The sequence below is a fragment of the Mauremys mutica genome, chromosome 6, assembly GCF_020497125.1.
Source record: "Mauremys mutica isolate MM-2020 ecotype Southern chromosome 6, ASM2049712v1, whole genome shotgun sequence".
Classification (NCBI taxonomy): Eukaryota; Metazoa; Chordata; order Testudines; family Geoemydidae; genus Mauremys; species Mauremys mutica.
This window is the reverse complement of record NC_059077.1, coordinates 100,713,387-100,739,207: the sequence shown is the minus strand read 5'-3', so window position 1 is coordinate 100,739,207 and position 25,821 is coordinate 100,713,387. Positions and strand designations below refer to the sequence as shown.

The following is a 25,821-nucleotide window of genomic DNA, read 5'->3' as shown; positions in this document are numbered from 1 at the left end:
TGTGTTATATCTTTGGGGGCAATAGTTTTAGGACAAAATCACTGGAGACACAAAGAGCTGTAAACCTTGAAGCAGCAATTTATTGCCACACCAGAACTAACCAACAGCCAGCCAAAACTGGCTGGGCTATCCCCTAATAATCTAACTCAGTTGCCATAGCAACACAAGATTCTATTACCACGACAACCAAATACACAACCAGATGCCCAGCACTTTCTAAAAAATCAGTCCCTTTAAAGATCTCTTGAGTTAAGCACCCAAAATCTGAAAAACCCCAAGTCACTTCTGAAAATCTTTGCTCCGCATTTAAAAATACACACATGGCTGCCGCAACTTACAGGATTCCCTCCTCGGGCCTTGCTGCTGCACAGTGCTTTAGTAAGGCCAGGGCCAGCTCCAGGCCCCAGCACGCCAAGCGCATGTTTGGGGCGGCATGCCGCAGGGGGCGCTCTGCCGGTCGCCGGGAGGGCGGCAGGCAGCTCCAGTGGACCTCCCGTAGGCATGCCTGAGGAGGGTCCAGTGGAGCCGCGGGACCAGCAGACCCTCCTCAGGCACACCTGTGGGAGGTCCACCGGAGCCGCAGGACCGGCGACCGGCAGAGCGCCTCCCGCGGCAAGCTGCCTTGCTTGGGGCGGTGAAATTTCTAGAGCCGCCCCTGAGTAAGGCTCCATGCTCATGCAGGGTCTGCCAGCATGGAGCTCATTGTTGGATTGGTGCTACAGGCACTCAGAAGACTCAGGTTTGGTGGAAGGATAGACTACTGCAGTGCTTCTTAACCTTTTTGATACCAGGGACAGGCTTGCTTCCTGTACTGTCAGGGACATCTCAGGAACCCTGGTTCTGGACCACAGACTGGTCATTGAGAAACACTGGGCTAGTGTGATAGAATGGTCCATTTTTGAGTGTTGCAATGGTTGGCTTGCAGAGGTCAGACAGAAAGAACAGACAGCACTTGCAACAGGCAGGCAGCTTAACCAAGAGGAACCAAGGCAGAATCATAAAAATCTATTTTAAATATTATAGAGCTGGAACATTTGAGTCATATGTAATGTATCAACACTATATATGAATCCTGTAAGAATTCCATATGCTGTGTGAAACAGATCAATAATCTAACAGTGATGTAAAACATGTATAATTAATAGACAGCTAACATATTGTCATTACGTCTCTGACTGCCCCTACCCTGCCATGAGGCTTTCTGGAGAAAGCTTGATTACTAGCAAGCCTACTGTCAAAAGCAGTTAGAGCTCTGGGGTGCTGCTATGCAGTGCAGTCTTCACTTGTGAATTCAATTCCCACTTTAGGCAGCTCCCCACACACATTTTTATTTCAACTTTATATATTCACAGAAGTCTCTTCCCCCTAGAAGTGCACAGGAGAGGGCAGAGGGGTTTGGAGTGGTCTCCCTGCTACCACCTTTCCTCCTTCCTGTTTTATACCATGACACAGAAGTGGTCAGCTGGGGGTTGGTGTGTAGATGTCCTCATACTATGACACAGGCGTATGCTTGTGTTTCAATGGTTCCTTTCCTCTGCATCACACTGTGACACAGGCAGGAATCCTCCCACCGTAACACTGGGTGGGAAAGGCATAGCTGGGGGTTACAGCAAAGGTGAGGAGTTATGCCTGGGAGGGCCCTATCCTGCTAGCAGCTGCATTTCTACATTTTTGGTAGTTCTCTGCTAGCAGCAGGGAGAGCTGCTAACACAACTCCTATGGTTATAGTCATAACCTAAATAAATAACATCCCTAGCTCCTAGAAAGTCCAATCTGTGTGGCAGTCAGCACTGTCAGTTTTTACTTCACCATGCTGCCTGCTGCTGAGAGGTGAGGAGCTGTGACTCTGACTGAAACTACTTTTGATTCAAACAAAAAACCTGCAGTTAACCAAGTAGATGCCTCTATTTTACTCACGTTTGAGTATTGACTCAAATTGTGCTGTGAGGAGAATAGGAAAGTTAGTTTCTTTATGAAGTGCTGACTTCTCTGTGGGGCTGGAAGCTGTTTCCATGCGAGCCACCGCAGTCTCAGAGGCTGCACTCAGCACATTTGAACAGTTGGGAATTGGAGGCTCACAATATCGCTATGAAATGGGGATTATTATTTATTATCCCCATTTGAGTGACCAACCAGGGGCCTGTTCCTCCTTCTCCTGCTGAATCAATTGCAAAGCTCCCATTAATTTCAATGGGTGCAGGGTAGAGACCTGAGAGATTTGTGAAAGGGAGTAAGTGGAAAGACTGAGGGGAGAACTAGACACCCGACTTCTAGTCCCTGCTCCACATAATAGAACATGAATGCAGTGTATAAACTAGAACTAGGAGGCCTAGGGCTGAGTTAACAGGAGACATTCAAGTACGGAAGAAGGATTCCAGGAGATATTCTATTTCAGAGAGAGCGAGCTGAATGGTCTTCTGGCTGAGGTGGTGCAGTTAGGTCAGATACATGTTTTAAGCAAAATCACTTTACATCTCACCCCTCCAGCCAAAAGAGCAGGTCGCTCTGTCTGCAGCACCCCTGCAGTGTCTGACCGAGAGAGACCAGCTAATGCAGCCAAGTGAGGGGACTGCAACAGAGCAGAACTGCAGGCCCTTCAAGTTGAAGGAAGAGGATGAAGATCTCTGGCATGTGAATGGGGCAAATTATCTGTTTCCCTGTCTCTTCCCTCTCCTCAGGTCTTCACACTCTGAGTGGGAAAAGGAAGATGCAGGGCTGGCTAGCCTAGCCTGCAGAGGACTGGGAGAAGGCACAAGGGGCTACAGCAGCTCTTTTTGCCCTACAGTGAGCTTATGTGGAGAAGAGACAGTGTAATGAAGCTGTCCTGTATTGTTCAGCTAGCTGCCCTTCCTCACTGCAGTCACTGGCAGTGGTGGGGAGGGAAAGAGACCCTGGCAATGAATTGGGGAAGGGAGCAGAGGCTTGCGGTAACTTCTTGTTCAGAGATAAGCAAGCCAAATGGGATCATGAGTGACTGAGCTCTATCTTCCAAACAGAAACCAAACAGTTGGTTTTTGGGCACAGTGGGGAACATTAAGGATTGCTGACAAGGCTCATGGAGGAGTGTGTGCCTCTTTCATGCTAAACCAACACCACTCTGACTAGTCTGCAGACTGGAATTGGAAGTGGAGTCTGCAAAGCTAGGCCGTAAATGATCTTTGATCACTTAGCAGACATTATTTAAAAACTATTAGACAAATAGAAGGCTGCCACTGGAAGACCTTTCAGAACGTACTTGCCAAAATGAGGCAGTAACTTAAACAACTCAAACCTGGTTCAAAGATTTCCAAAATAACCCATGAAATTAAGGGCTTGATTCTCCTTTCACTTACACCAGTGCAAATCAGTGACAACTCCACTGAAGTCAATGGAGTTATGCCAGTGTAAAACTAGCACGAGAGGAAAATTAGGCCCTGTGTTTTCAGTTAATGACATACAATTGTGTGCAAATACAGTGACTAGGAATGCTGCATCACTGGCGGTCTTCTAACTACTGGAAAATTACTTGAATCTGTGTGATACAGATTCCCTCCAATTTGATGAATCAAAGAATGTGACTGGCACAGCTTAATTGGAAATATTTGTGTGCAAGACCACAACAGTAAGGAATTTGATGACACTGCCACTGACGATGAAAACTGGAGAGAAGAATATTTATGAGTTTAAGCACTAAACAGAAAGCAATGGTAATTAATGTGTTTTTTATGTCAACTGGTGGAGCACTGTTTATTACAGGATCCAAAGCTTCATTGTTCATCATCGTCAACAAGCACTCGGCAGAGAAAGCAATAAGGTTGATACATGTTATGGACATAGTGGTAAAATTGTTAGCTCCTTTCAAGCCTGAGGCATTCAACAGTGTGATCCAGATTCAGCCACAAGCTCCAGCTGCTCTACAGCTATCTGGCAGTGCAAAGGTAGCCATACACCCAACTTAACTGCTTGATTACAGTTACTTTGCAAAGCAGGAGAGGCATAAAGCAACTGGAGCTAGCAATGAATCTGGCCATGGCTTCATTGTAAGTCTGCTTAGTAAATAGAACAGGTTGAGAAACACCATTTTTTCCTCCCAATTTTTTTTTTTTAAATTCACCCAAATTTCCTCTTACAATTATTTTTTGGTTTTGGTTTTTGATGAGATACCACAAAAGTGCCAGCTATCAGAAAACAAAACACCGGCTTATTGGTTTTTGTAAACAGAAACATTTCCTATTTGGCTTGGATTTTGATTTTCATTGGACATGCAGAAAATTTCTAAGGAGACAAACATTTTCTGCACAAACTTGTTTTCTTCGATAAAATATTTTTTGTTGGGAGGGGAGGAGAAGATTGAGATGAAATACAGCTCTACTGATTAATATGATGCGCTCTGAGATCTGATTCTTCAGGGTGGGATGTGAGAGTTTAGCAAAGCTTGAGTTTGACACAGTTTAATTTTTTTAATATTTTTTTTAATTTGAAATTAAAAACTATCTTTTACCTGGCATTGGTATATACTTGGAATGAAGAAATCGGAAATAGGACAAGCTTTTCATGATGGTATGGTTAGCTTGATTTTGCATTACTGATCAGCCTTACTCGAAAGCTAATGAAGTCACACTCCAGGGAAAAGAAAGCATATTGTTAACAGGAGAGCAGTGAATTTGCTGAAAGGGAAGTCGGGTTTGAGGATATCACAAATGAAAAAAAAAATCATTACATAACTGCCTAACTATGAAAATAACCTAACGGGAGATTGAAGGGGACAAAAAATGAATAGGATGAAAGTCCAGGGTTGAATGTGGCTGACTTAAAAAGTAATGCAGAAGGAATGTGACATCAGATATAAGGAGTGAGAAATTGAAGCTGCCAGCAATGTTTGTTTTAAACTCCTATTTATGGCAGTTTTTTAAACTGATTGTTGTTCTTATTTATTTATTTCAGTGTTGTGAGTTCTCTGCCAAAGTGAATGAGATATGGAGAACTGGTCTGTACACACTGGAAAATTGCATTGTGTTAGAATACAATGTTAAACACTGTGCAGACACAGACTGTGTTTGTGTTTAGTATCATGTTAGCAGGTTGTGAAATGTAGGAACATGGATTCATATGGATCCCTCACTTGGTAGATAATGAATTTCTTAATCTGCAGATCCAGGGTTCAAATGCCTTTACAGGTGACATGTTTTTGATCACAATGGTCCTTTCTGGCTTCATAATTGTGTGAATTAATTAATGTATTTGTCATGCTTGCTTTCCTCTGTTGTTCATCTATTTGTCCCCTTCCCCTACTCTTCTTTTCATCTCCCTTTTGTGAATACCCAGCCAGCCAGTTAGCTGTAAAATTCCTGTTAGTAGCTGTTCTCTACTCGCTTTACCTGTAAAGGGTTAAAAAAGCCCATAGGTAAAAGGAAGGGAGTGGGCACAATGGGAGGGCTAAAACTTTTTTAAAATTGGGGAAAAAACTTTCCCATTGTCCGTGGTTGTTCTCTGGAGAGAGGACACAGAGCAGCAATGCTGTAAGCAGCTTTAAGCCAGGTATGAAAAACCATCAGATCATATGTAGAGACTACTCATTTGAAACCCCAGATATGTAAGTAGATCAGAAAATGTCTAGAAAGATGCAGTTAGGTTTATCTCTGTTTATTTCTTCTTGGCTTGTGGACTCCTCTGTGCTAATCCCAAGTGCTTTTGCTTTGCTTGTACCCTTTAAACTGGACCTCGGTTATTCTTCGTGTTTAATTTTTTTAAGTGGTTTTTTTTTTTAAATCTAGCAAAAGCCTAAGTTCCAGATGTACCATATATACTCATTCATAAGCTGAATATTTTTGGTAAAAAAGTGACGCATCAAAGAGCGGGGGTCGGCTTATAAATGGGTCTACACCAAAATTTGATGATTTTAAACTCTATGGAATCATTGAATTGAATATCTAATCCAGGGATCAGAAACCTTTGGCACACGGCCCACCAGGGTAAGCACCCTGGCGGGCCGGGCCGGTTTGTTTACCTGCTGCATCCGCAGGTTCAGTCGATCGCAGCTCCCACTGGCTGCGGTTCGCCGCTCCAGGCCAATGGGAGCAGCGGGAAGCGGCGTGGGCCGAGGGATGTGCTGGCCACCACTTCCAACTGCCCCCATTGGCCTGGAGCAGTGAACCGCAGCCAGTGGGAGCCGCAATCGGACAAACCTGCAGACGTGGCAGGTAAACAAACCGGCCCGGCCCACCAGGGTGCTTACCCGGTGGGCCGCGCGCCAAAGGTTGCTGATCCTGGATCTAATACATTGTAGTTTTGTTTACCTGGAGTGTCTGCAGGCATGGAACCCCTCAGCTCCCTGTGGTCGCTGTTTGCCATTCCCAGCCAATGGCGAACCGTGGCCACAGGGAGCTGAGGGGCTCCATGCCTGCAGACGCTCCAAGTAAACAAAACGTCCCAGCCCACCAGCGGCTCACCCTGACGGGCCGGGAGCCAAAGTTTTCCAACCCCTGAAATATAGGGTCTGCTTATGAAAGGGTCATACAGCTATTTTTACCTATCTGTTTTGGGGGGTCGGCTTATAAATGAACGGGCTAATGAACGAGTATATATGGTATTTTCTTTCTTTTTGTTTTTAATAAAATTTATCTTTTTTTAAGAACAGGATTCGATTTTTGGTGTCCTAAGAGGTTTGTGCATATTTTGTTTAACTAGCAGCTGGCAACAGCTGATTTCCTGTTTTCTTCTCCGCTCTTCCCTGAGGGGTGGGGGCGTGAAAGAGCTTGAGGGTACCCCACGGGGAGGAATTCCCAAGTGCTCCTTCCTGTGTCCAAAGGGGTTTTTTGCACTTGGTTGGTGGCAGCATCTACCCATGCAAGGTCAGAGAGAAACTGTAACCTTGGGAGTTAATAGAAACCTGGAGTGCTCAGTATTAATTTTCAGAATCCTTGCGGGCCCCCACCTTCTACACTCGAAGTGCCAGAGTGGGGAATGAGCCTTGACAATTCTCTTCTCTGCTTTTGATCCCCCTCGCCCTGCCTTCCTATCTGGCCAGAGTGTGCCTTTTATTTATTCTCTTGTATTTTTCTCCTTTTCCTGTTTCTCTCTACTTTTTTTTCTTAAAAAACATTCCCCTTGTCTCCCATTTGTCTTTGTCTTTCTCTTCACCATTCCCTTTCTCTGCTATTTATACTTTTTCTTTCCTCATGCTCCAATATTTTCTCTCCTATCTTTTACCCCAACCCCTTGTTCTGTTTTCTCCATTATGCTCCGTTGTCAGAGCCCTCATCTCTTTTCTTTTCTTTCCCATAGTTCCCCAGCTTCTTTTCTTCTCCTCACCCATCTCAGGATCATTAGCCAGGGGGTAACATGAGGGCTAGCAGACTGCCTTTTTTTTTTTAACCCTGGCATATTAAGGACCTGATTCAAAGCCCTTTGAAGACAACAGGAATCTTTTCATTGACTTCAATGGACTTTGGATCAGGCTCTAAGAGAATAACGTGTCAGACATCTTCCAACCCAGCAATAGCAGAGGAATGCTCCCTTTTGCAGCACAGAGGTGGAGTGTGCTGCTGACATCTCATTAAAATTGAGTCTCTCTCATTGGATTGTCAGTTTGTTGCCTGTAGTTCTATAGCATCAAAAATTCAAAATAGTATGGTCCAGTGGCACTTTTGGGTAGTGAGAAGACTCTTACAAAAACATACACTATGCTCAAAATATGCTATTCTTTCATAATGTTCTTCACAAGCAAAATATGTATTTAGACAATTTCCTGGTTTTAGCACATAAAAGCCACAATGTGAAAAGTAGCAGCAGTCTCCAGATCTTCATTCATAGTATTTCATCTAAGAGTGAATTGAGCCAAGAGTAAAATACTTCTTGGATCCATTGTGCTTATGTACTCCTGTGGTGTCCAAATACTGAATAATCTTGCATCTGTGCTGCAATACTGATGCACAACAGGAAGGATTACAGATGGCATGTCATCCTTAATTTTGAATTGCCTTTGCTCTTCTGAATTTAAATCAGATCAGACTCATAGAAATATTTAAATGTATGTTTGTTTTGTGGTTTAAATTTTTCCTATTGTGCAATGATTTACAATGGTACAGTTGCTTATTTATTGTAGTTGACAAAATTAGAAATAGAATAAAATATCAGAAATATTAGAAATATAATACAATGCACCCTCAGTAAGTTCGCAGACACTAAACTAGGGGGAGAGGTAGATACGCCGGAGGGTAGGGACAGGGTCCAGAGTGACCTAGACAAATTGGAGGATTGGGCCAAAAGAAATCTGATGAGGTTCAACAAGGACAAGTGCAGAGTTCTGCACTTAGGACGGAAGAATCCCATGCATCGCTACAGGCTGGGGACTGACTGGCTAAGCAGCAGTTCTGCAGAAAAGGACCTGGGGATTACAGTGGATGAGAAGCTGGATATGAGTCAGCAGTGTGCCCTTGTTACCAAGAATGCTAACGGCATATTGGGCTGCATTAGTAGGAGCATTGCCAACAGATCAATGGAAGTGATTATTCCCTTCTATTCAGCACTGGTGAGGCCACATCTGGAGTATTGTGTCCAGTTTTGGGTCCCCCACTACAGAAAGGATGTGGACAAATTGGAGACAGTCCAGTGGAGGGCAACGAAAATGATTAGAGGGCTGGGGCACATGACTTATGAAGAGAGGCTGAGGGAACTGGGGTTATTTAATCTGTGGAAGTGAAGAGTGAGGGGGGGGGATTTGATAGCAGCCTTCAATTACCTGAAGAGGGGTTCCAAAGAGGTGGAGCTCAGCTGTTCTCAGTGGTGGCAGATGACAGAACAAGGAGCAATGGTCTCAAATTGCAGTGGGGGAGGTCTAGGCTGGATATTAGGAAACACTATTTAACTAGGAGGATGGTGGGTGAAGCACTGGAATGGGTTACCTAGGGAGGTGGTGGGTTTTAAATCCTTAGAGGTTTTTAAGGCCTGGCTTGACAAAGCCCTGGCTGGGATGATTTGGTTGGTGTTGGTCCTGCTTTGAGCAAGGGGTTGGACTAGATGACCTAAGGACTTTTCCAACCCTAATCTTCTATGAAAACACACACTGTATATGCCGTTCACAAACTCTTTCTGCAGTGGCAGCATTCACCACACAATATGGGCTATTGAATTAGTTCATTTCTTCATCTTTGTTTTTGTTTTTATCAATTCTGATAGTCCCTGTGTCTTTTTAAATAATCACTGTTTTTTGGTGGGGGAGTTTTTTGCATTGGTGTATTGGAGAGAAAATATGAGTTGTAACACAATTTCTTTTTTATATCAACCCAGGTGTCTTCCCAAAATCCTAGTAAAAATAACAAGGGGATTGCAAGCTTCTATATGCCCAAATTTTCTGAAATAATATTTGATATATTTTATATTCAATAAATAAATAAAGACAAATATTACATCTAGGAAATATGGAGGACCAGATTCTGGCCCCTACTGCATCATCTTTGGTCATCCACTGGTGCAAAGCTGCTGCAGTGATGGCTTAACTGGCTATCTAAGGCTTTCCCAAGATAGTGGTTTCTGTGTCCCCTCTCCACTACCACAGCTGCAGTATAGGGCATATGACTGGGCATATGGGAGTGTGGCAGAGGAGTTAGTATACGCTGCTGGTCCCCAGCTGCTGTACCAGCCTTTTGGGAAACCAATCTAGGTTGTACCTTGAGACTGGATTGTTGCCCAGTGACCTGAAGACTGGGAGAATGTAAATGGGTTAGAGCGTCCTTCATTTTCCACTCCCTGAGCTGCAATGGATATCAGTGACTAGTCCCTAGACTGTTCCTGGGGCTTCTTTTGTTCTCTTGAAATCCAGGGGTATTTTGACATGGACTTCATAGGGAGCAGTATAAGGTCTCCACTCTGAACATTCCAGGTCAAATAAGGCACCTATGATGTCAATGGCAAAATTCCTGTTGATATCTGTGAGGCCAGGATTTCACCCCTTCTTTCCAAAAATTTGCTGAACATTGAGAGTGAATCTTCAATTTATCTGACATACGTGTTCAACAGCAACTTCTACTGTACTTTGAACATGTTACAAGTAGCTTAGTAATTCTTTTTTGAGAACACAAGGGAGCTCTCCTGTACTCTATCTCTTGCAGTTTAAGATACAATACTTATAAAGTCTATACCCCATTTACTGCCCTTCTGTAACTCTGTTATTGGTCTGCTTGCAGCTTCCAGAGCTAAACTCAACATGATCAACACAATGTCAAAAATTCGAGGGCAGGAAAAAGGACCCGGCTACCCACAGGCTGAGGCCTTATTGGCAGAAGCTATGCTGAAGTTTGGAAGAGAACTCGGAGATGAATGCAACTTTGGTAATGTGGTTTCTTCCCTTTGAATTATGCGAGTATATTAGTGCTTGTGTAGAGTAAGAGCTTTGGAGAACAGCCTGCAATAAATGCAAAGTCCAGATACCGTCAGACTGTTCAATTCCCAGCAGGCCTATGTCAATCAAGATGATGTAGATCCAATATCTTCCCAGGATGTGAAGTGGAGATTGTTTTCTGACTGGTGAAAGCCAAGCCATTTTCATTTGGGGTGATATCTAGATAGGCTTTATACCACCTTACTGTGTACATTGTAATGATGCATTCTGACCAAAAGAGTAGAATAATCAGAAGCGATACTATTATAGGGAGTTCATACCCTCCTACAGTCATGCTAAAAGCTCTCCTGTCCTCAGACTCCTTACAGGAGGCAGGGGCGGCTCCAGACCCCAGCACGCCAAGCGCGTGCTTGGGGCAGCATGCCGCAGGGGGCGCTCTGCCGGTTGCCGGGAGGGCGGCAGGCGGCTCCGGTGGACCTTCCGCAGGTCCCGCGGCTCCAGTGGACCTCCCGCAGGCGTGCCTGTGGAGGGTCCGGTGGAGCTGCGGGACCAGCAGACCCTCCGCAGGCACGCCTGCGGGAGGTCTGGTGGAGCCGCAGGACCGGTGACCGGCAGAGCGCCTCCCGCGGCAAGCCGCCCTGCTTGGGGCAGCGAAATTTCTAGCGCCGCCTCTGACAAAAGAATGTCACTACCTTCACTGCAGATATGGAATAAAGGCTAACAACAACAAAAAATCCAATGGACAATGATGAGTTGAAAATGTTAATTCCTCTCACTCTACCTGGTCTTTCTGCTGCCTCAACTCTACATTTTAGGGTACTAGTCCACACTTTTCTCATTCGTTATGCATCAAAACTCCCATTGAAATCACTGGGAGTTTTGCTGGGTAAGGAATACTGAAGTTACGTTTCAACAGTGGATGTCATCTTCAGCCTAATTAGTGAGATCACATCTACAACAGGTTCTTGTTGTATCTCCATAACCCATTTGTGTGGAGCTCTGTGCAGACAGTTTTACACTACTAGGTTGCTTGAACAATAACTCAAAAATTCTCTTCTATTCTAAGCTTTAATAAAATTCTATTCCTGGCATGAAGACATCTACAGAAGAAAAGGTGCCTTCTGGTTTGGTTTAATCCTCCTAGACCCAAATTACCTACTAATTAATTTAACAGCCATGGACTGATTCTGCTGAACAGTGCTGGCTTTTTTTTTTTCAAATCAATTCTCTCTCGCGTGATAAATTTCAAACATCTTTTTAACAAATTGGCTTAATAAAGTGTAATCTGAACAAATTCCTGTGTAATCCCGATGATCATGTTGGCAAAAGGCAGCATGGCTATATCCATAGGTTCCTACCTAGTAATGCTGCTTCTAGGTATTAGTCATCATTCCTCTGGATGCCTACGGCAGGCTCTCTGGTTATACAATATGTTGGTGAGGCCCTCTGTTTGGGAGACCAAGCTAATGACTGGGATTCGTTGTTAGGCGGGCTTACTTTTTTTGGTGTGCAGGTCTTAGTTTCATAACCAACTTATTTAAAATTAAACTCTTTTCCTCCATTCCAAGTCTCAAAGCAGGTTTGGATTCTCTGCTACTGCTTCATGGGACAGATAAGAAGAGTAGTTTTTGTGAACCACAGTTGCCGGGGAGGTTCAAAAACACTGGGGCCAGATCTTGCCAATGTTTGGTGGCTATATTGGGGGTGCAATGAACATCATCTCTCCCAGCAGTAGGGCTGGATTCCTACCTAGCAGCTGAGGTACTGGGAGATGGGCTAAACTACATCACCTGCTGAATACACTAGACTTCAGTTAAATTTTGAAACTGAGGATTTTAAATTTAATATTTAGTTATTGAATTAACGGTAAAAATCAATAATATAGCCAGTACAGGGGATACCCTCTGCTTTTAATATTCATTTTATTTTGCACTTCCCTTCAAATCTGTATTTTCAGAGCACTGAATAATTTTTTTTATTGGGCTGTGAGTAATTTTAGAAGTTGTTTCTGGAGGTTTTGTCACTAGGAATATCGTAAATTACAGGATAAATAGTCAGTTTGTCAGATTGTCAGTTTGATGTTTCTGATAAAATGCTCAGCAGTGAGATTGCTAATGATTTTGACATATAAATGGCCAGAGTCAACACACCCCATTTAAAATTAATAGGGCTGGTCAGACCTCTGATAGAATGACTGTTTCACAAAATCTGCAGCCTACAGAAGACAACACTGCATCAGGTGTAGATGGTTTATCTCTGGCAGGTTTTCTTTTACCACCATATGGGCCTTTGATTTTAAAAAAAGCTTGGATTCTGAAGTACAGTTCAATTTCTGTGGCTGCAAAACTATGGCATTCATTGTGGCCTTCCCACAATGTCTCATATTTTTCTGCCATGTATTTAAAACTGAAGATTCAATTTTATTCTTAACTGAGGTCTGTGTCTCAGCTCTGTTCTGTATTAATGCAGAACCACATCCCACTGTTTGTATTTAAGGTAAACTAGACACACTCTTCTATTCCAGGCCCAGCCTTGGGTGATGTTGGGGAAGCTATGAGAGAACTTTCTGAAGTCAAAGATTCTTTGGACATCGAAGTGAAGCAGAACTTCATAGATCCCCTGCAGAATCTCCATGATAAAGATCTGAGAGAAATACAGGTATTGCCAGAGATGGAGTTGCATGATTTTGGAAAGCCAAATAAACACCCTGTATATTTTCAAGACCCTTACTTTAGCTGTGAGGCTCAAGGTCTTTGTAAATCCCTAAAAGGCCTAATTTTTTTCCTCTTTGAATAATAAAAGTCAAATCAATTTCCTTCCATTCAGTGGCTTTTTTAAGTGATCAGGAGCAAAATGCCAACATTATTTTTAGTGACAAACCACATTGTCTGTCTTGAAAAATCCATTATTGTGCAAGCCTGGCTGCTGTATTCTAATTCTAGCATAAAAAAATCACTTACAAATTATAAGTGGTTTTCTAGTGTGCATTTAAATAATTTAGGTCAGTGTTAATGGTGGCTTACCTTAGATCCAGATTTTGAATAGCTGCCTCTGAATTTGCACTTGCAGTTCTATATGCCCGGTGATTTGCACCTACAAACTCCCCAGAATTTGAAACACAATCATCATTTGAGTGTGCAAATTAAGTAGTTAGCCAGCTACTTTATTTGTATGTGCAAATGCTGTATACGGTATGCACACATTTGTTTTTTGCTGGTGCAAGTGACATCACACACACACTTGTCGGTATAAATTTGTGTCCCAATTCTGCAAACCCTTGCACATGTGAGTAACTTCACACGTGCATTCAATGACACTTGCCGGGATAAAGTTAAGTGTAGAATTGGGGCCTCAGAAGGGGACCTTGATGTTTTAAAAGTTTGGCACTCAGTGTTTGCTGAGTGAATCATGTCAGATCACAAATTATTTCTTGTATTTTGGTAATGAAAACCTAAAATACTCATTCTTTAGTGCTTTACTTTCTTAGTCCCTGAGCCACCAGTGGCATTTATAATAATAGGACTGGAAGAGACCTCAAAAGATCATCTAGTCCAATCCCCTGCACTTATGGCAGAACTAAGTATTATCTAGACCAGTGGTCCCCAACGTGGTGCCCGCGGACGCCTGCCCCCGCGTCCTGGCCCCTGGGAGAGCACCCACAGAAATGCTGCCGAATTTCAGCGGTATTTCGGTGGAGACGCCTCTCGATGACGACACTTGTCGCCGACAAGTGACATCATCGAGAGGCGTCGCCCCCGAATTTCAGCGGGGACGCCTCTCGCTGATGCTGCTTGTTGCCGACAAGTGACGTCATCAAGAGGCGTCACTCCTGAATTTCGGCGGGGACGCCTCTCGCTGACGCCGCTTGTCGCCGACAAGTGACGTCATCGAGAGGCGTCGCTCCCAAATTTCAGCGGGGATGCCTCTCGCTGACGCCGCTTGCCATCGACAAGTGACGTCATCAAGAGGCATCGCTCCCAAATTTCAGCCGAAAAGGTTGGGGACCACTGATCTAGACCATTCCTGACAGCTGTTTCTCTAACCTGCTCTTTTAAAAAAAAATGCTTTAGTGAACCTAATATGGAATTTGCTAACTAAATACAGTGATAGCAGTGATGTTTGGTAAGTTAATAAATCACTCAGAAATTAAGATGCATTGCTGATCTTGTGAGAACTGCAAAAATTATCCCCTTAGTTGTACTGGGAAAGAAAACTAGAATGTAAGGAAAACATTGTTCCTAAACTCCTGGAGGATATGCACAGTATGCAGATAATTCTAGATTATAAATAAAACTATAAATTACTATCAATTCTCATGTATCTAGGTGTCACTGCAATTTGCCATTGTGTTCTCTTGTTGTAAATCACTCTGCGATGGAGCGGCTTTGATGTTTTGACACAAAATGCCATGGTGCTCCCTTTGAAGTGTAAACCTACCTCACTTTTCTGTGCTCCTTTACTCCCATAAAACTGTGATGTATAGTAGATTGGCAGCATATATTTTCAGCCTCTGTTGACTGACTGAATGTAGTGGACTTAAAGCAAAGAAAGAGGAGTTGGGAAACTGTTTCCATCATATACACACTATTTCCCTTTCATATTTTTCAGCACCACCTGAAGAAAATGGAAGGTCGACGCCTGGACTTCGATTACAAAAAGAAAAGACAAGGCAGGCTCCCTGATGAGGAGCTACGCCAAGCTCTGGAGAAATTTGATGAGTCCAAAGAAATAGCTGAGTCAAGCATGTATAACCTTCTGGAGATGGATGTGAGGAAATCCCTTATTTATGTTTTGAACTGACTTTTGAAATGAGAGGAAGAATGGTCCAGTGGTGAGGGCACTAGACAGACTTCAAGTCCCTGCTCCACCACAAACTTCCTGTGTGACTTCGATCTTTCAGCCTTTCTGTTGCTCTGTTCCTCATCTGTAAAATGGGAATAATAGCACTTTCCTACCTCAGAGGGGATTATGAGAGACTCAGATGTCATGCTAAAGGGGATCATATAAATACCTGAGAGAGAGAAAATATTCCACTGTTAATATTTCATTCTCACTAACAGTTTAAGGATATTTATGGCAAAAGAAAGAATATCTCCATGATCAGAATTATATACGTGCTTGTCCACAAGTCATGATTTCCCATAAACTCTGGTACATGACTATTCAAACATGGCTTGGCAATGTAACTTCTGCTTATAGAATAGCTGAGACTTGAGCATTACGCTGGAAAAATGAGCAGCATTAATTGAAACCAAAGACATTGGGGTCTTTTTTCCCTTCATAAATAAGGTTGAAAACTGCAAAATCAAAAGAAGACAATGGTACTCCTCCTTTTGGAGGAAGGAATTCCTCTACACTAAAATCCATTCTATTTCATTTCTATGCTCTTGAATCTACAGATTTAATGTTTCAAGTGAAATAGATAAATGAGTGGAATTATTTAGATTTAAATTTCATACCCCACTCTAAGGCCCCTGTATACTGTCAGAGCAGTGGAAAGGGGCCTTAAACTATGTACATAAAATAAATATAGCTGTCTTGGAGTGCATACAACTGAAAGGAGTAACTGCACAATACAGTCTGGATTTTTTTTTATTATTTCACCAATTTTTCCATCCATCCCCACATGGCTAGTTTGTTTTGACCCAGATTGTACCATTTTAACAATGTCATGAAGTTCTGTGGGGAGTCATGTTGCCCCAGAGGGCGCATTGGTTCTCCCTAAGGAAGAGACAATGAGTGCACTTCCACTACCTACACCCCATTTTGAGGGGCACTATACTCTTTCCCTATGTGGCCAGCCAGCTCTACTGGCCTGTGTCTAAGGAAAGCCCTTGTCATTCTGCATGCCTCAAACTCAGGCTGCACAATACAAGGGAAGGTTCCTTCTGCCGTCCCTTCTTATTGCACTTTTCTCATTCTTCTGTACACAGAATTCTCAGAATGAGTTGGGTCTTGAGGCCCCTTGCACGTGTGACTAAGCCCACGGAGGTGATCAGTTGAGAAAGAGCTGTAGCTGCAGCCCCCATATATATGGCCTAGTGACCTAACCATGTGCAGTAACAAATAGATAAGTCAAGCTTAACTGGTCCCTAGTTATTATCTGACTTATAAAGAGGAGGCAAGATTGCAGAGAGAAAGGAAAGGTACCTCTGAGGTATCAGAGCAGTAATGTTCCACGGAAGCTGTTTGAACACTGCTGCTCAACAGTATTGAACTAAGACTTGATTTTTCATGTTGATCCATAGATTGAACAAGTGAGTCAGCTTTCTGCTCTTGTAGAAGCCCAGCTGAAGTACCACAGACAGGCAACAGAGATCCTACAGCAAGTTACTGCCAAGTTGGAAGAGAGGTAACATTCACTTCTCATCAGACTCTGGAATTTACTCTTCTTCTGTACAAAGGCAAAATATGTGCTGGATGTAAGACATTTAAAAGATCTTTTTCCATTTTATAATCATAACAGTGCTGTCCTCTAAGGCAGTTGCAAGTCTAGGTTCATGCTGGCTGGAGACATTAGTAAGTAAAATTATGCACTTTTATTCAAGTGCTCCTGACTTACGCCCCCCAATTCAGGAAAAAAACCTCTCCTATTCAGTAAAGCATGTGCTTAACTGAAAGCATGCGCTTAAATCCAGTTGAAGTGATGGGAGTTAAGCATATGTTTAAGTGCTTTGTTGGATGGATGGACTTAATCTGCTTTCAGGAATCAGAGCCTTGGCATGTATCAATTTTTGCATTGGCTTTCTAAAAAACAAATGAGTTGTAAATTATCCTAATTGAAGGACACTATCTTTTTATCCTGTTCCCCATCACCCTGCACACACTGAACTCCATAACCTAAAAGGGGTCTTAAGGAGCCCCATGATCTGCCAATTTAAAAAAAAAATCCCTCTTCTCAGCTCTAGTATCACAGCCACTATTCGTACAAGGGTTGTCACACTGAGTTTGCTCCTTTCCACTACTCCCCTGTGGCTGTGCATATCATCTCAGAACTGACCGTGTCTTTTTAATGTTACAAACCTGTTGTTACTTACACAGTTCTTTCCAGCTAGATTAAACAGATTGGTTCCATTTGAAAAGAGGACAATTGCAGTTTAAAACGAAAATCTCCCATCCACCCCCCGCCCCACATACACACACTTTGGAAAACAGATCTGAGAGAGAGTCAGATAATAATGAAAAGGATTTATTTGCCTTCTCTGGTTACATTTAATCCTGAATGACTCTTCTCCTAAAATCTTGGACATGGAAGGAAGTGACCATAAATCCGAACAGCTGCTGATGTTAATATAGTGTTCTCACACATTCAGTAAAATTAATACAAAGCAAAGTCTTCATGGTTTTTAGTTTTCTGCTATCAATGCTATAAGTATAGTTTCTGGTAACGCTAGGCCTTGCCATTTCATTATTTGCTAACGCACACATTTGCTAGCACACACATCCTATACTGTCCTGACTCCTACATTTGTCTTAGCTCAGCTGCAGCTTAAGCATAATGTACAGAACTTGTTATGGCAGTTAGACTGCTTGGCAGGGTGGTTTTGGCTGCAGTTTACAGAACAGTGTAAGCAGCCAGCAAAGGAGGATTGCCAAGCCATTCTGCATGAATACGGTAGTTCACGTATTGTATAGAAAGATTAAAATGATCAGACATGTTGGGTCACAGTCTAGATGTTGTTATAAGCACAGGCCAAAGTGGACATGCCTCCTCCCCACCGCAGATTCCTCTCCCTTTAAGACCCACAGCCAGCCTCCAACGCAGTGCAGGTCCCCCTCTGCTCTCATCACATGTCTGGTAAATGTCTAGATTTTTTACCTTGTTTATATAACTGGTCAGGACGCTTTCAGCATCTCGAGCGCCTTGCACCAGTCTGGTCAGCAGCAATGGCTTAAATATGTTACTGTTCATCAGCACCAGTAATAAAGATTCTGCAGAACAAATTATGCCTCAATTACACCTGGGTTTGCACAGCCTTCACACCCATAGGCTTGTACAGGTGTCATTAATGGCAGAATTGGACCTACGTGATCTTTTACTGGTGGTGTTATGCAAGTAGCAAAGAACTTAAATGAATTTTCAGATCCCTGTACACTGCAAAGCAATCACAGTGAAGGAAAAGCTTTTTACTTGTAAACTGAGCAGATTTGATCCTTAGTCACTGAGACACAAACATGGAATCTCACGTTGCCAATTTTACAGTCACTTTTCAAGATACAGCTGCACTTACCATTGAAAACGGTTTCATTTGGGAATGACACACATCTGCCTCCCCTAGGTCACTCATTTTTCATGGCCACAAACCTTCTGGATCCTAAAGATCCCATTGCTACCACCTCTTAATCAACCTGAGGGATTGGTGCTGAATAATGCAAAGCGGCCCCTTCTGGCACTTTCTACCCCCAGACATCCAGCCTCTTCCAGCCTGAGACAAGAACTGAGAGTCCAGGCCCAGGTCTTCCAATATTGCTAATCCCACGAGCTCAAAATCCATGAGTCAAGTCCCCAGCAGTCATGATATTGGCTTAAACAATCATGAGATTTTAAAAATAAATGTCACATTCTTTTTATTTGTTTTCTGAGCTTTTAGGGTAAACATAGGTCACATTTCCAAACTTTCTGCTGCAACCATGAGGGCGAGAAACTAATTTTATTTTTAAATGAAATCTGAGATTTCCATGAAATAACACCATTCCAGGAGCTGGGGCTGTAAGAAAAATACTAAACCTCACGATACTTGCAATGAAATCATGAGCGTTTACAATACTGGACTGATGTTTTTGTTTTAGTCTTAATGAAAAAATTAAAAAACAGGCTTGGATCACACTTTTGAGGACACTAGCATGGTAGAGGGGTTGTTTGACCATCACTTTGGGAGTCAGTGCTTGAGAGTTTGTGTCCTAGTTCTGATGCTGGCTCTCTGTGTGGTTTTTGACATGCCACTAAACCTATCTGCCTCAGTTTCACAATCTGAGAGAAATGATACTTGCCTCCCTCACACAAGCTTTGTGACGATTAACCACCTCTATTATTTAGTTAATGCTTTTATAGCACTCTGAAGAGGAAAAAACCTATCTGGGGCTCAGTAATAGTATTTTAAAGGGTGATCAGATCCTGGATATAAGAATCAGAACTGCCGTAAGTGAGAGACAGGAATTTTCAACAAAAGCCATATAGCAGACATATTAATATATGCGCTTTGTACTATTAGCATTAATGGCAGCAAACCTGGCTCAAACCAAAGTTTGAGCAACATTACTGAAGCAAAACTCTTACTGAGTCATATCCAAAAGTCTTTACTCAGGTATAGTTCCCAGTGAAGTCTCTGAGCTAAATCCTGAGAGGCACATAGCATATGCAGCTCCCATTGAGTCACCACCTTCCTGGATTTAGCCCCTGCAATTTGAAATTCTTTTTCTAGAGATTTTTATTTTTAGCAGTCAGAATAATAGAAATGTAGGACTGGAAGGACCTCAACTGGTCATCTAGTCCAGTCCCCTGCACTGGGGCAGGACTAAGTATTAACTAGACCATCCCTGACAGGTGTTTGTTTAACCTGTTCTTAAAACCTCTGATGACACAGTGCTGAGTGGAAAAATTACTTCACGTGTCTGGCTTACAATACTCCTTCTAATATATCCCAGAATTATGTTTGCTGCTTTTTTTTTTTTTGGCAATAGTATTACACTATGGACTCGTATTTAGTTTGTGATCCACTATAACCCCCAGGTCTTTGTCTGCAATACCCCTTCCTAGGCATTCATTTCCTACTTTGTGTTTGTGCAATTGATTATTCCTTCCCAAGTGCAATACTTTACATTTGTCCTTAATGAATTTCATCCTGTTTATTTCAGACCATTTCTCCAGTTTGTCAAGATCATTTTGAATTCTAATCCTGTCCTCCAAAGTGCTTGCAACCCCTCCCAGCTTGGTATAATCCACATACTTTATATGTATACTCCCTATGCCTTTATCCAAATAATTTATGAAGATATTGAATAGAACCGGACTCGGAACAGATCCCTGCAGGACCCCACTTAACATGCCTTTCCAGCTTGACAGTCAACCATTGATAAGTATTCTTTGAGGACAATTTTCCAACTGGTTGTGCACCCACCTTATAGCAGGTTCGACTAGGCTATATTTCCCTAGTTTGTTTATGAGAAGGTCATATGAGACAGTATCCAAAGCTGTACTGAAGTCAAGATATATCACATCTACTGCTTTCCCCCTATCCACAAGGCTTGTTACCCTGTCAGAGAAGGATATTAGGTTGTTAACATGCATTTGTCAAGAACAAATCATGCCAGACTGTTACTTATCATCTTATAATTAAAAGAATAATTAAATCGGTTGAACAATGCATAACATTGCCATTGGGAGAATGGGTATCAACTGCAGTTGTGGTCCCTTCTGCGAGATAACTGTCCCCATTTACAAATGAAATGACTTTGCTCCTGAAAATCAGTGTGGTAATCTCACCCTTACCCACCCTTGTAATCCTCACAAAAGTAGCACCTTTGGTCAGATGAGGCCCAGGAGTGGAACAGCAGAGATCCTGTGGCTCAGAATCGAGCTGAAGAGCTGGCTAGAGATGCTTGTGCAGCACCTGCCCTCACTAGACATCACTGAGACTATGTTGTTTGTCCCTTCCTTTCATTAACCCTCCCTTCAATATGGTCTTGTCTTAACTGCTAAATATATATATATGCGTTTAACCTGGAAGTAACTTATATGCATGAGCTATCCTAAGGCAAAAACACAGTGAAGAATAGGCAGTTCAGTTTTACCATGAGATAAATGGCCCTTTACCGCTTCCAGGGGTTGACCTTGGTGATGTTGCCTCACAGTAAAATGAAAGTACCTGGTCTTCATTGTGTTTTCACCTGTGTTAGTTATCAGGAGGTAAAACATTCATCTTTTGTAGCAATTGAAGATGAGGCCTATGAGTCAAAGGCAAACCAGTCTAATATGCTAATTCATAGTGGAGGAGAAGATTAGTAGCTCCACATAGTGATGTCAAATGATGTGCTTTTTGTAGTTCAGACTAATCTAGCAGCTGGAAGCCACTCCATGTACCAAACTCTGTTTAGTCTGGCCCATTACTGAGCACGAACTTCAGCCTTGGTAGTAAAGGAAGAAAAACCTCCATCTTTTACTAATCTCAGTGTGCGGTTTGTTGACAAGAAAATAGCTCTGTTGTTTAACTTTCTTCACATTTTGCAGAATAAAAGAAGCATCAACTCAGCCCAGAAGAGAATATCAGCCCAAACCCCGCATGAGTCTGGATTTTTCCAGTAGTGAGAATACCCAGTACAATGGAGGGATATCTCAGACCAGCACCCCTAAACCAACAGGTAAAAGGAATGAGGAAGGAGAATGTAGTCTTGTCTGTCTGAATCTTTTGCTATGATGCAAAAGCATGAAGCTCACTTTTTCAATTTAGCTTTCCCACAACCAGAATATAACCAGCTACTGCAAAGGGAGGAGGGGTAAAGGTATAAGGGAGAAGAGGGCAGAGCTATTGAAACTAAATTACCAATTGCACTGAAGGAATTAGTCCAATGGCCAACTCTGGCACAGTTCTCCATATAAAGGGCTCAGATACTATGGTGTTGGGTATAGTACAAGCACCTAGATAGGTAGATGATCCATTTTATTCTGTGGCTTAGTGGTCAGTGATTCCATCCACCACAGCATCCTAAAGTGATGGTGTCACATTAAATTTGCCTTAACATTTAGATTTTGTACAAATGGATACTTAGAAAACCTAGAGGTCAATTAAAAGATTTCCATGGAAACGTATCACGCCCCCACCCCCAAAGTACTCCTATGCAGTCGTTGAAACTCAGATATTGCAGCTGATCTTGAAAATGAAAATGACGATGAACAAAAGTGGAACTGATGTTCATTGTTCAGATGAGAGAAATGCAAATTAAACCAAGTGCATAAACAGTGACAAATGTCTTATTAGTAACTTAAATAATCACTTTGTTTAAAATGTTCATATGTTAAGATGACATCACTTTGCTCCTTGCAGGAATGCTTTGTCATCACACATCATTGTGATAAGGGGTATTCTCTCTTCCTGAACCCAATCTTGCAAGGCCCTGAGTACCCTCTACTCCCATTGATACCAGTGGGAATTGCAAGCACACACCACCTTGCAGGATTGGATGTTTTCTCCCCCTAGTTCTGTAATCAGGATTTCCTTTCTCCCCATCAGATCTTGATGTGCATGTTTGACATCCTCGATGTGGATGCACAACATCACCTGCATTTTGTATTCTGTAATAGCAGCTAGAAGCTGCTCTGTAATTTCAAACACCCCTGCTCACCCCCACAGTGCCAGAGGGGATGAGATGCAGATTCCTAGTGCCTGAGTGCAGCCTGTGATCTATTAATGCTCTCCCAGTGACGACACCAGCTGTTTTTTCTTCACTTTTTTTGTGCTGGGACTAGGACTGATGTGATGTAAGTTTAACTCTTTTCTGCTACAGAAATACAAAGAGAGTTAAATGCAGATGATGCTGTATCTTCCACAAACTATATTTTCCTCTCATGGTAGATACTGGCATTTCACTAAGACACTTTGCAAAGAATAGGTTGCTAAGGTTCTTCAGTAGGAGCCCCATCATGTGAAGTGCTGAGCACCTCCAGAGAGTTTAATGCTTTGAAAGTTGTAGAATAAGAGGCTCTTCAGAAACCACCTACTACAAAAATGAGAATGGGAGAGAATTGAAAAAAAAGAGTCTCAAGGACTTAAGGTTTGTCTATGTTTAAAAGTGTTGCCAATATAGCTGTATAGGTGTATCTATACTGCCATCCCTCCTAGTGTAGATACAGTTATACCAGCAAAAAAAAAGTGCTATTGTTTATGCTAGTTCCCTCAGTGACATGTCTATGCTAGAAAATGCTCTACTGGTATAGGAATACCAGTTCTTGTTAGTGTATGCGCAACATGCCTCAGTGACCAGGATTCATCACCAAATTTGGTCTGCTGGTTGGATCATTAGCTTCCCCAGCTCAGGCTGGGTCCTGACAGTGAGTGTGACATGAACGCTTATCCATGCCTGCCAGGAATACCAGTGTACCAGCAATGTGCTCCTAGTGTGGACATATCTAACCCAGCAAAGCTGAGCTTTGTACCTGTCTAGTAATCCCAACCGCCTCCCCCCCCCCGCGCCCCGCCGAGCCCTGAGTGAAACAAGCTATTAAAAGTGAAGTTTTGCCAGCATAACTGTGTCTACACTAGGGGCTTCTGCTGCAATAATTATGTTGGCTGAGAATCACACCTCTTCATGCTCCTGATCAACATAGCTGTGCTGTCAGACATGTGTAGTGCAGATGTGGTCTGAGCTATATCAAGAAGAGTACTTTTATGTCAGTATAAATGCATCTACAATAGGACTTTTGCTTTGTCATGAAAAAAAATCACACCCCAAACTGACAGAGAAGTGTTGTGACCTGTGACCTGGCTTAGCTTGTTGTTTTCAGGGTTCTAGAACACCCAGTTAACAAAGCTTCAGATATGGGAATTTGAGAAGTACCTGAACCATAAATTGATGCCTGCTTTGAGGGCATTTTATTAGTCCTAGTTTTGGATGATGTCAAGGATCCATAAACACAATGGAAATTGTAATAGAAATGGTGAAACATGCTAATGATAATAACCAGGAGAGTCTGTATTTACCAAGATTTCTAAGCACTTTTTCATTCTGTCCCTTCTTTTTAGGTATTCCAATGGATCAGCCATGCTGCCGAGCTCTGTATGACTTTGACCCCGAAAATGAAGGGGAGTTGGGCTTTAAAGAGGGTGATGTCATTACCCTCACTAACCAGATTGATGAGAACTGGTATGAAGGGATGCTTCATGGCCAGTCAGGCTTCTTCCCTATCAATTATGTGGATATTCTGGTACCTTTGCCCCATTAGGATGGCTGACTCATCACCTCTTGACCCAGATAGTCATGTTGATACCACTGCTTTCAAACTGCTGCTTACTACACCTCACAAGTGCAAACTGCAGTGGTTAAAGTCATCAAGTCCCACTGAGCATCTTTGGTTTACATGTTGTCATGCGGCATAGTGGTGATGTGTGGTATCTTCTGAGGCAGCACAACATGGCCTGTGGATTTGTACGCTATGGTATGCCAGCCCGTGGTAACCAGAGCCATTGTTCATATGGTATTGGGAAAACAATGGCAAGCAAAAGTGATGACTCATGGTGAAGTAGAGGAAATCAAGTGTGTTGTTGGGAAGATAATGCCTATCACCACTGTATTACTTTTAAGTCTTAGTTCTTGATCAAAAGAGGGAAAAAGTTCTTGACATTCCATCTTTCCCTTCACAAGGATACGGCTCACGCAGGTCTAATATTGACTCACCAGCATTGTGTCTTCTGAACAAAATGATTTAGAATCAGTTACTGTTCTCAGAGAGCCAGTATAATGTTGACCCTACGGTTTCTCTGAAAGTGAGCTACCATTGTACTGTACGTGCTGCCTACTTGCAACTGGTTTTATATTCTGGATTGTTAATAACAGGCCTGTTCAATCTTCAGGTAAATTGCAAACTATAAAAAGAAAAGGCCAGTAATAAAGAGCTTGGGTTACAAGCCAAATGTGTCTGCTCTTCAGAAACTTTGAACACAATAAACAAAATGCCAGCAAGGGGGCAGGGTGGGGAATAAAACTATCATAGGTGTTATGTATTTCATGTAAAGTTTTGGCACAAAATCACATCATTCAAGCACTGGGAGCCTTCAGTACACTCATACACTGGAAAAAAACCCAACAACCAACAGTCCTTTTTATTTTTGTCTACTTTGTGTTCTTTGAACATCATTTGTGCATATTCTGCCCTCAATGAGGACTAAATAAAATTGATTTTTGTGCTGAGCAATTGAAGACTTGTGGCTGTATACGCAAAAACATTTCCCATAAGTTTAGTTCTCTTTAATCTTCCCCACCCTTCCTGCATTTTGTGTGTACAGTGCTGTGCCTAGCTTATCAGCATTCTTTTTGTAACAGTCGTAAAAGTTCTATTAGTTTAGTTATCCAGAGTTCTATTTATCTAAATTGTACAGACTCTTTCAGAGGTTGAATGTGCTGCTTTGGATGTGCCACTTCAGTCCTGGATCCCATGAAATGAAGGCAATCCTACTGCTTAATGTATAAACTATATTGTGGAAAGTATTGATATTTCAAATAAATAATGCTGACAGAATAACCAGAATGATGCTGTGAATTATTGTGCTCTTTGTATAAGAACAATGCTTGTACTAAGTGCCAGTTCATCCAGTGTCTGATTTCAGAAAGCATATTTCATTAAAAGTGAGCGGCAATCCTAAAGCATAAAATTCCCTTTTAGTATTATCAGACCCAGCACTGCTTCTATCAAAGTCAATGGGAGTGTGGTCAGAGCAGGGTCAGAGCCATAACTAGAGTGACCCAAGTAAACAGGATAAGACAAGCATTCAGCGTATTAATTGAATGTTATG

At 42.4% G+C, this 25,821-nt stretch overlaps 1 protein-coding gene across 4 annotated transcripts in view; it reads left to right on the top strand.

Moving 5' to 3' along the window:
* SH3GL2 (SH3 domain containing GRB2 like 2, endophilin A1) overlaps positions 1-25,536 on the top strand; it is a 138,480-nt gene extending 112,944 nt beyond the window's left edge. For 2 of the 4 annotated variants that reach the window (XM_045020126.1, XM_045020128.1), the window contains 6 exons: positions 10,164-10,307; positions 12,843-12,976; positions 14,927-15,085; positions 16,567-16,670; positions 21,546-21,676; positions 24,055-25,535. In XM_045020126.1, coding sequence (XP_044876061.1) covers positions 10,164-10,307; positions 12,843-12,976; positions 14,927-15,085; positions 16,567-16,670; positions 21,546-21,676; positions 24,055-24,254 — 872 coding nt within the window. In that variant the 3' untranslated portion in view covers positions 24,255-25,535. Of the gene's footprint in view, positions 1-10,163; positions 10,308-12,842; positions 12,977-14,926; positions 15,086-16,566; positions 16,671-21,545; positions 21,677-24,054 lie in introns of all 4 variants that reach the window. The other 2 variants (XM_045020125.1, XM_045020127.1) reach the window with 2 other exon arrangements.
* The last annotated feature ends 285 nt before the right edge of the window (positions 25,537-25,821 follow it).